Consider the following 12,287-nt stretch of genomic DNA (forward strand, 5'->3'; position numbering starts at 1 on the left):
ACATCTTCAAAGGCAATTGTCTTTGTTCAATGTCTTGTTCAATTGAAAAACCCAAAAGACTTTCTACAACTGCAGCTTGGTGGTTTTCTTGCTGACACTTGATGCAGTTAGCACTGGTAAAGCTCTGATAAAGTGCTGGTGTATCCTCTTGGTCCTACTGCGAGGATGTTCAGGGAGATGACAACTTCCAGTAAGAGACATGTAGGAAGCTACAAAACAAGATCTTGTGGCTTGTGTGGTATCAGAGCTCTCAAACCCAGTCCTCACAAATGATGCTCTGCCTTCAACACAGCCAGGAAGTTTCTTGGAGTCACTCTGGGTTAATGTTTATTAACAACTTCCATCTGTCATGCTCACAGACATGGTCAAGATGCTGCAAATCTTGGAAAGGATGTTTACCATCAGCTCAGTGTCTGTTGTTTAGTTATTTTTATAGTATAATCATAGAATAATTTAGGTTGGAAAAGACCTTTAAGATCATAGAGTCCAACCGTTAAGCCAGCACTGCCAAGTGCACCACTAACCCATGTCACTGAGGGCCTCGTCTACATGGCTTTTGAAATACCCTGAGGGATGGTGCCTACACCACTGCCCTGGGCAGCCTTTTCCAATGCTTCCCTCTTTTGGGGAAGAAATTTGTCCTTATATCCAGTCTGGCACAACTTGAGGCTGTTTCCTCTTGTCCTATTGCTTCTTACTTGGAAAAGAGGCCAACTCCCACCTCACTAGAGTCTCCTGTCAGGTAGTTATAGACAGCAGTAAGGTCTCCCCTGAGCCTCCTTTTCTCCGGGTTAAACAACTCCAGTTCCTTTAGCTGGTCCTCATCAGACTTGTGTTCCAGACCCTTCACCTCATGTGTCAATATAAATCTCATGGGTTGAGATAAGGACAGGGAGGGAGCTTGTAATTTAATTACATACAGTACACTGCATGTTTTTATATAGGGTATTAAGCAGTTCCACTGTTTACAGATACTAAAATGGATAAACTCAGGTAATGCCTGGACAAATACCTGTTTCAGCCCAGGCAATGGATAACTTGGATATTTGGAGCTCAGCTGCCCAATACACAACAAAGTGATTACTCTGCCCTAAAGCCTTTTTGAACTTCTAGTCTCTATCTTTGTAAAAGAAAGTGCCTGTTTCAAGCACTAAGCATTTTGGGCAGTCTAGCAAATCATTCCTCTAGCAGCACAGCCACTGACATCTCATTTCCGAATTCCTCTTGGACTTTGTCCTCCATATGCAGGTAACTATTAATCTTTCTGTCAGAGTCACTGCATGTTCCCTGCACTCTACTTTCTTTGCACCCTTGAAAGAGGAGACTGTGCACTTGCCGTATTCTGTTCTCCTCCTGTATCGGGCTCTCTTTTCCTATAGGAATTACCCTGTGAGTTAATGTTTCAAGACACATGGACTCTGTATCTAAAAAAACTCCCTGTCCAGGCAGGGCCGTGGGAAGGAACACACAAAGTCCAGCAGAGATCAGCTTAAATCCTGGCCGCCCATAGTGATGTGGGCTTCTGCTATTGCCTGTTCTCCGTATCTCTGAAAAGAAGCATCCATCTGATGCTATGGGAGTCCGGATAGTCTGCAACAGAGCTTTGACAGGGTTGTCTGGAAGTGGTGGTAGAGTTAAAACATCGTTTTAAAATATCCTAATACTGGAAAAGTACTGGCGTGGGTTGACCCTGACTAGATGCCAGGTGCCCACCAAGCTGCTCTATTATATTGTACAGAGGAGAGAAAATACAACAAAAGGTTCGTGGGTTGAGATAAAGACAGGGAGAGATCACTCACCAGTTACCATCACAGGCAAAACAGACTCAGGGAAATCAGTTTAATTTGTTGCCGATTCAAATCAGAATAGGATAATGAGAAATAAACCCAAATCTTAAAACCCCTTCCCCTTACTCCGCTCCCTTCTTCCTGGACTCAGCTTCACTCCCAAATTCTCTACCTCCTCCCACCCAGTTGTGCAGGGGGACAGGGAATGGGGGTTGTGGTCAATTCATCTCACACTGTCTCTGCTGCTCCTTCTTCCTCAGGGCAGGACTCCTCACACTCCTCCCCTGCTCCAGCGTGGGGGCCCTTCCACAGGACACACTCCTCCAGGGACTTCTCCAATGGGAGTCCATCCCATGGAACTCCTATTCATCCCATTCACGAACTGCTCCAGTGTAGGTCCCTTCTACCATACAAGTTCCAACTTTGACATGGAGCTGCTGTACAGGGCCTGTTTCTGTAGAGGCAAGGTTTAATTTTCCTCCCTTGTGCTGTTTTAAGGAGGTTGGTGATGGGCTCAGCAGCAGCAGTTTGCCTCGGAAAGGACTGCTCTTAAGTTCCAGAAGACTGTTGCAGTTTTCTCTTGTTAATAAAACTTGCCACGTTAAAGAGGGGGATGGAATAATGTCAAAATAAAGTCTTTCTTAAAGCACCGTGCAGGGTTTTTTTATTATTATTAAGAACAGTTTTTAAAAGTCTGTTACCATGGCAGCAGGGCAGGCTGGCATCTCTGTAGTCAAACCCCCAAGTCTTGTTTGACTATGATTAAAGTAACGGTGGTGTTTTAGTTTGCTAATCTTCAGAAGAAGGGTCTGCTTGATTGCGTGGCAAACAGTACTGGGGACCTGATCTCTCTTGAAGCTGGGGTAGTCTGGTTAACACACTGTGGTTCCTCCAATTCCCTGCATGGCTCTTCAAGGGAGAGCAGAGGACAGAGTTGGACTAATTCTTTTAATGGCAAACTCAAGCTGAACCAAGATACCGTGCCCCTGACACTGGAAAGTATAATCCTGAAGCTGCTGTGCTGCTGTCATCTGTTGCTTTTTACACTGTTTGTGTAATAGATAGTTTTATCAGGACCCTGGTAGCTTACACCTGATCAGATCTTAAGATCTGAAGTTAAAGAATCACGACAGAGATACCAACTGTAGTAATTTATTACAGTTGTTGGAAGGACTTTGCAGGTGTTGCTTTGAGGAGAGAGAAGAAAGGAGTTTTCAAACGAGTTTTGTAGTACTCACTCAGGCACAGGATTACAGCATCGCTTCATGTGCTCATCATACACACAATACAGGGCTGTGAAAGTTGAGTTTATGCCTTAGCCCAGTCTTCTCTAAGCAATGAAAAATGAAATAGAAACTACCAGCTTGTGGAGTATGAGGGATGGTGGAAGGAGAAGGAAGACTGTAATAGAGAGAAACTTCTGTCATAAGGATCTTAACATGGGCAGGAGCAGGGCACCAGGTTTGATCACTTGATGGGTCCCCTGAATTGTGTTACTGGGTGAGCTGTACAGCCCGTGCTAAAATCATCCTGAGGTGTGAGAAACATCTACACTTGCTGTTGCTGTGCAGAGTTCGTGTGCCTTTCGGTGTGTCACACCCCAGCTCACATGAAACCTACTTCTTGGCTTCTCTGATGTGCCGCTCTGGCACAGGCTGGCTTTTACTTCAGAGGAAGAAGGCCACATAATCCTGCCTCTGTAATCTGCTCCATACAATACTGATTGATCAGATGTCCAAGTGCAGCCTTTCTCACGGTCCTGGTCTTAAAGGTGGTCTGGGCACATCCTCAGGTTAACAGGAACAGGAGGAAGCCAGGAACAGGTATGCACATTGTAAACAAGTGTAGTGCTGAGATCAAAAGAGATGGCATTCACAAGAAGTCACAACCACCTGTCCGTTGATATTTCCTGCTTCAGCTTCCTCGTTGCCCTTGAACACGTCTCAGGAGGTCATTTTACTGATATAAACCATGGACTCCCCTTTGCAGTCACTTTTCTCCTTCCTTGGCTGGTTAAACAGCACGGGATGCTCTGAAGAACACTTTGCTCTTTTACAGTGCTTTAGGCAGTGGAATAGCTTAACAGCCTTTGTTTTCCAAAAGATTGTACTAGTGCCTGAGTCTTTGTTCTCTTCTTAAGGAAACAGTGATGTTGTGGGCCTTGGAGGAAGTTTGGAGACAAATATCTCCTTAGACATGAGTTGTCCCCTTCATATCCCCAGTGTACTCTTGTTTGATTAGGGCTTGCCTGTTAGCAATAGCACGCTGTCATCCTTGTAGTACCCTGTACTTCAGGATCTCTGCAGGTAGCTGAAGGGAAAGCAGATAAATCAACATCCTGAAATCCAAGCTGAAGAAATAACCTCTTATATTGGAAGTCATAAACCAGTGCATCTGTGCAGACACCTCCCTGTATGCATACCAAAAAGCAGACAATAAATCAGTTCCAACCCATCTTGAACTAGGGACATCTCAAGACCCTGCCCAGTGTGTATATATCTACATATCTATCTTGCCTGAGAAGGCTGTAAACATTTATAGTAGGGTTACCTGTATCACTGTATGCCTATGATTTTGTTTTTAAATGTGGAACATATAATGATTGCTTTCTCTTTCCTAGATTTGTTTGTGCAGACTCTTGTTTCTACCCTTTAGAATGAAGCTGCCATATGTGGCTTTTAATATGTTGCCTGGGTTTAAAAGACAGTTCTGACTGAGAAGTAGCTTGCTTAAGAACGTGTCTGAGGTTGGCTTTGATCCTGTTTGTTACAGTGATCCTATTGTAGAGATAATCATAGCAGAAAAACGTTGATAACCTTATAATTTAAGCTCATGTAGGTTAGTTTAATTGGTAACTGGGGATGAAGCTCTCGCAGTTTACTGTTTGAAAACAACAAGCTGAAATGTTAGAAAAACATAAAGACACAACACTTCCTATTGTAAGGAAAATAATTCACCCGTGCTCAGTTATTTCTTTGGAGTTATTGGAAGGTCCAGCCCTCTGAAAAAGCTAATATTGACTGGTCTGGCACCAGCCTTGTGCCAGATGTGTCTGTGAGCAGGCTTGGTTTTTGATTCATATGATAAAGAATGTTAGGCACGGGAAATGAATGTCACGCTTACTGTTAAACAGCTCAGGGAGGCTTTAATACTTCAGCTTGTTTTGATCTCTGTTTACACACTGTTTTCTTTCTTTTTCCCCTTTTCTCTTCACTGCCTTAACCCAGCAGCTTTCTTCCTGCACCCATCAACCTGCCGTGGAACCTCATCATGTACAGTGCCCTCCTTTCCAGTAAAGTCTAGACAGCAAATTCCCTGGTAGCATATGCCATTTCGGATCGTTATGCCTCTTTGCTTTCTTTTTTTTTTTGTGAAGGCTTTTTAGTAACTGCATTACCTCACCCGTCGGCCTGGAGATTGAGCAGCCAGCGCTGCTGATAGGGCTGCGGCACCCCGCGCCGAGCCAATGGAGAACTTCAGCTTCAAACTCTTCACCAGCAAAAGAGCAGCGTCTCATTTAGGGCTCGAGAGTTAATGTGGGGTTGGGTTTGTGTGGTTTTTTTTTTCAAGTGTTACTTCTGAAAGACAAGCCACTTAACAATTATGTGCCATATTGCTGACCAGTGAAGCTGAACAAATAGCTATTTACATTGACAGATCAGAGGAATGTGTAAGTGCATCGTGGTAACCTACATTTTCTGTGCCAAGAGATTTGCAGCTGACTGCCTGGGTGACTCACTCCTTGGATTAGGAGATGAGGTAATGCTTTTGAGATACAGGGTGATGTCATTCCTTTACCTGAGCTGCATGCCGATGCTAGTTCCTAGTACTTTCAAGGAAAGTCCCTTTGCTGATTCTGATGTACTAGAGAATGAGCTGCATAACTCAGACAGAGGTTGTTATTATTAATGTCTTTCTCAAGCCTCTGGCTAAAACTGCTCTTTTAAAACATGTGGCCACAAATGCTTTTTGTGATGTGGGCACCTGCAACTGTGCACATTTACATACCTGCCCCATTCTTCAAATGAAGCTATTTTAGTAAAGAAGACCTTTGTGGTAATCAGGTGCAGTCCCTTGTCAGCACCGTGTCACCTAATCCCATTTACAGATAGATTCATCTGAAAAGGTGATTTCCCCCGCATTGTTCTATTCCTGTTGTGAACTACCACCTTTGTGATGGTTAGTAACCCAAGTGTCTAGCTTGCACTTACTCACGCTCAGTTTAACCCCATCTGCTTGTACTCTGGTGTTGTTTTCAGTGCAACAGCTCTTTCTGCTGCCTGTGCTCCCATTCAGTGATGTGTTCACTGGCACCAGTTGTGTCTTTTCTCAGCCTTTCTTTCCCAATGTCATGCAGGACGTGCTGCTCCCGTGGGCACCGTCAAGGTTGGGAGCATGGGCAGGTGATCAGCAGAGCTGACCGAAACAGTCTTGTTTCTCCTACGCAGCTTCTGGGAACCAAGGGCTTAACAGATGACCAGGCAGTGCCCAGTGTCTGGGAACGTTTGAAGGCATACAAGCCATGACGTGATTTGATCCATATCTTGGGAGTGCACAGTGTGTTTTGCTGAGTGAGCTTCATGCGTGTTGGGAATTTGGGGGTGTGATTCCCAGAAATGGCCAATGTTTTGTCTGTTGTTTGCTAGTGGAAAATCTACTCAGGCTCTGGAGCAAGGGAAATGCTTCAGGTGATGTGTGTCAGGGTGCCCCCAGAGCTCACAGAGTGACCCACCATGTCTCCCTTGCTCAGCAGTGATCCCTGGGCAGTTTGTACCTCCTCTCTTCACAAACTGATGGGGTGGTCTGCATCCCTTGGAGCACACCACATTACAAAGCCATTGCAGTTGTGGCTTCCAGCAAGTGTATCTCAAAGTCTGAACTTGCAAGTGGCTGCCCAGCTGCCACTGGCACGTGTATAGTTTGACCACAGTATATGAATTTAGCTGACTGATGGCCAGTAGAATGTCTTCAGGATCTGACTGGAAGTCAGTTGGTGGCTGGGTTTGCCAGGTTTGGGCTCTGTGTGCTGGAACGCTGGTACAGGAGCTGGTTTGGCTTTGTATATTTGGAAAGCTGCTTATAAAAGGAACTTCTGCTGTTCATTTTTATGTATGGGACATCTCATATTGGTGGAGGAGAGCATGGGTCTCCAAACTACATCCAGGTATCTGAACCACATGCAGGAAGAAATCTTACAGAGGATTTAGAGTCATAGAATGGTTCGGGTTGGAAAGGACCTTAAGATCATCTAGTTCCAGCCCCCCTGCCGTGGGCAGGGACACCTCACACTAGACCATGTCACCTAAGGCTGTGTCCAACCTGGCCTTGAACACTGCCAGGGATGGAGCATTTACAACTTCCTTGGGCAACCTGTTCCAGTGCCTCAGCACCCTCACAGTAAAGAACTTCTTCCTTGTATGTAACCTAAACTTACCCTGGTTCAGTTTGCACCCATTACCCCTTGTCCTGTCGCTACAGCCCCTGATGAAGAGTCCCTCTCCAGCATCCTTGTAGCCCCCTTCAGACACTGGAAGCTGCTCTGAGGTCTCCACGCAGCTTCTCTTCTCCAGCTGAACAGCCCCAACTTTCTCAGCCTGTCTCCATACGGGAGGTGCTCCAGCCCCTGATCATCCTCGTGGCCTCCTCTGGACTTGCTCCAACAGCTCCATGTCCTTCTTGTGTTGAGGACCCCAGAACTGCACACAGTGCTGCAAGTGGGGTCTCATGAGAGCAGAGTAGAGGGGCAGGATCACCTCCTTCGACCTATTAATGCAAAGTAACAGCTGCGCAGGCTAAAAGTTGTCATCAAAAAGATGATGCGTTTCTGAAAGAATATATATATTACCAACACAATTTATAGTATTACTCTTGTGTGTTGAATGCTTTACCAAGACACTCCACCGTGGTTACAGCTGCAGCTTTGGCACTGGCATCTTTTGTTTTTCAAAAGGTGTTTTCCAAAATCCGCATGCCTTTGTGTCTCAGGATCACAAGGCTGCTCTTGCGTAGGAATGTTTGTGTAAACCTTACTTGTTTGCTTTATTTTTCCACCGATCAGGTGATTTCTACAAATGACCCCTCCCCACACAAGTTCTTGCCTTTTTTGTTGGTTTATTTCTGTAAGTGTGTGTATAGAGCTCTGTGTGTGTGTATTTTTCCCCTGCAGTAGCAGGCCAGAATGCAACATTTCTTGTGCATCACAGATCTCTTGCAATGTCTCTTCCAGGATGTTTGTCCTTTTTTGCTATAAGGTAAATACTTGGGAGGGAAAGAACATACCTCCTTTTGCTTTGTGAAGAGCTTTGCAGCTACTCTCAGGGGTTTATTTTTATCATCTCTTCAATTACACTTTGTGCTCCTGAGAGAAGATTTAATTGTCAGTCATCATGAGGCTTTTCAAAGCCAGGATTGGATCCTTTAGGGATGTTCAATACAGTCACCAGCACTGTCAGATAACTCACCTAACTTTTCTCTCTGAATGAGGTGTGTCAAACAGTGCAGGAAAAGGTATTAGTCACAACATGCACACACTTAGAAGATCTGTCTTTCCCTCCCTGTCCAGGTGAATCCCAACTTTGCTTAATGTTGTTTGCTCGTCTGTGACCCAGTTAGAGGAATACAAAGCCTCATGTTAGAGAGAGTTTTAATCATGCAGAAGATGTGGTTTCAGATCTTCACAGTGGTTCCAGAAATAATAACCAGAAACCTTCTGGATCTTTTCTATGGCTTTGTAATACACATCTGTGCTTTGGAGTCTGAGCAGGAGTATTTTGTTTGAAGTGACCAGTGACATGTACCTTTAAATCCTAATGTGTAAAGTATCTGAATTTAATGTACTTACGTTGTAGGATACCACCCAAATGCACAGAGGTTCTGCAAAAGCATTAAAATCTTCCATGTTAATCCATATCCTCAAAAGCTAAGATTATGTGGATTACAATTCCTCACTCTTGTTGAGGGGCACAGCCGCTGTGGCTCCACAGTATTAGTTATGGTCTATCATGTTGATAATGAGTTTCTTAATAAGTCCCTTAGTACTCATTGATGATGACTCATGCTTCCGAACTAGGATCTCCTTGAAAATCTCAGTGTAATGGATGAGATGCTGTATCCTGAGGAAGATGATTTTTGACTTGTGTGTTTAAGAAAAAGCCAGGCAAATTTTAAAGGAACAGTATCTTTAAACATAAGAAGTTCTGGGGAGAAGTTAGGTTGAACTGTGGGGAAAAGCAAAGGTGAAATGTGAGCTCTGATCTCCATGATAGCTGCGCTCTCTGCTTTACAGGAGGATATTCTGGAGTAGTCTTAAATGATACAAGAGTTCACAAACAGCCTCAGCTTTTCTTTTAAAACTGAATTCAGTCTTCTGATGTAGAGAGAATGACTGATTCTGTGCTTAGCAGTAAACTAGCCTGGGAAAAAATCCAGCAATGAAGTAGAACTTTACCTACAATGCCACTGTCTTGAAACTGTCACAGAGAATCTGCAAAACTTGCACTTTAACCAGTGACTGTCTCTTCAAGAATGCTTCTCCGTGTAGCATATTTTCTCCAGTTGGATGAATACTAATCTGTCATCTGATTGAGCTTGAAACTGTTTTGCTTAAAGTGGAAGAAGTGTCACACACTGAACTGTTTGGTTTTGGGTTTGTTTTTTAACTAAGAAGAGTGAAATATGGATTTGATTTGAAAGCCTGAAACTTTTCTGTCTTCAATATAACTTTGAAATATAATACTCTGGGTTACAAAACCATAAAATAAAATCATAGAATCATCGCAGAATGGTTTGGGTTGAAGAGACCTTAAAGCTCATCCGGTTCCAACCCCTGCCACAGGCAGGGACACCTTCCACTAGAGCAGGTTGCTCCAAGCCCCTGTGTCCAACCTGGCCTTGAACACTGCCAGGGATGGGGCAGCCACAGCTTCTCTGGGCACCCTGTGCCAGCGCCTCAGCACCCTTATAGTGAAGAACTTCCTAAGAGCTCATCTCAATCTCCCCTCTGGCAGGTTAAAGCCATTCCCCTTGTCCTGTCCCTACAGGCCCTTGTCCAAAGCCCCTCTCCAGGCTTCCTGTAGGCCCTTTAGGCACTGGAGCTGCTCTAAGGTCTCCCCTTCAGGAGCCTTCTCTTCTCCAGGCTGAGCCAGCCCAGCTCTCTCAGCCTGGCTCCAGAGCAGAGCTGCTCCAGCCCTCGCAGCAGCTCCGGGGCCTCCTCTGGCCTCGCTCCAGCAGCTCCATGTCTATCTTATGTTGGGGGCCCCAGAGCTGACCACAGTGCTCCAGATGGGGATCAAAAGACACTGGTTTATAATGCACTGTACTTCCTTATATAGTGTTTCTGTTTCCATTTGTGATCTGTGTTCTAATAAAATTGTGGTTAAATGGTAGCTAACCGTCCATTCAATTATTTTAGGTATTTGGAAATAAGATGATAATCCCTTCCTTGGATGGGGACCTTTTCCAGTGGGATCGGGACCGAGAGAGCATGGAAGCAGTTCCTTTCACAGTCGAATCTCTTCTGGAGTCATCCTACAAATTTGGCGAGGATGTTGTCTTAGTTGGGGGAAAGTCTTTGACAACCTATGGGCTGAGCTCATACTCAGGGAAGGTAAGAGCCTGAAAGTTGCCTTGTGTATGTGTGTTCCAAGCATTGTCTTGCAAATAGGTTGAGATTTAAACTGCAGTGCAGCTCCAGCATGGCACAAAAGAGCAGAATCTGAGCTGCTTGGGCAACAAATGCAGTGGGCTGGAATAAGTTTAATAGTTAGTGCAATTAGCTGGTGTGGCTGAGCCCCTCACTGCATCTCCTCCTGCCTGTGAGCTCCTGCTGTATCCCCTGTGCTGCCTTGAACACGTCTCACCCTTTGCAAAGCTGATTCATCTTGCTACCCCAACAGAAAACTTCATTATTTATTAGTGGATTAGTTTTCTGCTGGGATGGCTGTAGCTCAGCAAGGGGTTGGGAAGTGCCAGAGCCAGCACAAGGGAAGGGACAGGGGGTTTGTGACCAGAAGTAAGTGAGAGGAAAAAAGTATAACCCCTTTCTACCAAGCCACAAGAGGAGTTCAGCTTTATCATGTAGCTCTGCTTGAAGTAGACTTTGCTGTTCAGCATATCACAGAAGGCTTTAGGTGACACACTTTTTCACAACTGATTTCAGATTTTTCTACAACTAAAGAGGGAAAGCTGGTTGAAAACAAGAAAAACATTCATCATATGCAAATGTTTAAGACTTGTAGTTGTCAGTTTACTATCTTTTAGGAGAAGTTCTTACATTTTAAAGTCATACGCAGAAGTTAAATTAAAAACTACTTGCTGACTAGTTCAGAAGGTATTTTTCTTCTGAAATCCACTGGTTAAGAGTTGTGTATTTTGAAAAAACATGGTAGAGAAACAGGCTAGAAAAAGCACAGGAATTAATTATTCAGAGGCTTAGAACTGACGTCGTCGTCCTCCTCCTAGAGGTCAGATGTCACTAAAACACTTGTAGATGCTTTTTGTAATGAAAAACCATACATTTGCTGAATCAGAAAGGTGGGTGCAGTTTAAAACAGGCTAAAAACCAAGCTCAGTTTAAAAATGTTAAACTCCCAATGTTTGTTTTCCACAAAATCAGGTGTGGGGTTTTTCATTTTGACCATCCATTTTAATGTTGAACACTTCTCTGGCATGGTGTAAAGTAATCGCTAGTGATGAAGAGCATAGACCCATAACAAGAGTTCATGAAATCATTTTGATTTGTTCATTGATAGCAGTGGGCACTGTGCACCAATAGACTGCTCCTCCCCAAGTGCTCAGGAAGTGGAAGTTTCAATTTCTCTTTTGATTCCTGGTTTATGCTCACAGTAGCAAAGGTGCCTCTTACAGGAAATGGTGCCTGACTCTTCCTCATTAAAAATTTGGGCGATCTGTTGTGTTTGAGTCATAGAATCATAGAATGGTTTGGATTGGAAAGGATCTTAAGGTCATCTAGTTCCAACCCCCTGCCATGGGCAGAGACGACTCACACTAGACCATGTCACCCAAGGCTCTGCCCAACCTGGCCTTGAACACTGCCAGGGATCGAGCATTCACCACTTCTTTGGGCAACCCATTCCAGTGCCTCAGCACTCTCACAGTAAAGAACTTCTTCCTTATATCTAACCTGAACTTCCCCTGTTTAAGTTTAAACCCATCACCCCTTGTCGTATCACTCCAGTCCCTGATGAAGAGTCCCTCTCCAGCATCCTTGTAGCCCCCTTCAGACACTGGAAGCTGCTCTGAGGTCTCCACGCAGCTTCTCTTCTCCAGGCTGAACAGCCCCAACTTTCTCAGCCTGTCTCCGTACGGGAGGTGCTCCAGCCCCTGATCATCCTCGTGGCCTCCTCTGGACTTGCTCCAACAGCTCCATGTCCTTCTTGTGTTGAGGACACCAGAACCGCACACAGTGCTGCAAGTGGGGTCTCATGAGAGCAGAGTAGAGGGGCAGGATCACCTCCCTTGACCTGCTGGTCACGTTCCTTT

The 12,287-nt window shown here is 44.7% G+C and overlaps 1 protein-coding gene across 2 annotated transcripts in view; it reads left to right on the forward strand.

Moving 5' to 3' along the window:
- EIF2AK3 (eukaryotic translation initiation factor 2 alpha kinase 3) overlaps nt 1-12,287 on the forward strand; it is a 47,658-nt gene that overhangs the window by 13,763 nt on the left and 21,608 nt on the right. For both annotated transcript variants that reach the window (XM_030492539.1, XM_030492540.1), the window contains exon 3: nt 10,198-10,392. In XM_030492539.1, coding sequence (XP_030348399.1) covers nt 10,198-10,392 — 195 coding nt within the window. The remainder of the gene's footprint in view (nt 1-10,197; nt 10,393-12,287) is intronic.

This window comes from Strigops habroptila, chromosome 7, assembly GCF_004027225.2.
Source record: "Strigops habroptila isolate Jane chromosome 7, bStrHab1.2.pri, whole genome shotgun sequence".
NCBI lineage: Eukaryota > Metazoa > Chordata > Aves > Psittaciformes > Psittacidae > Strigops > Strigops habroptila.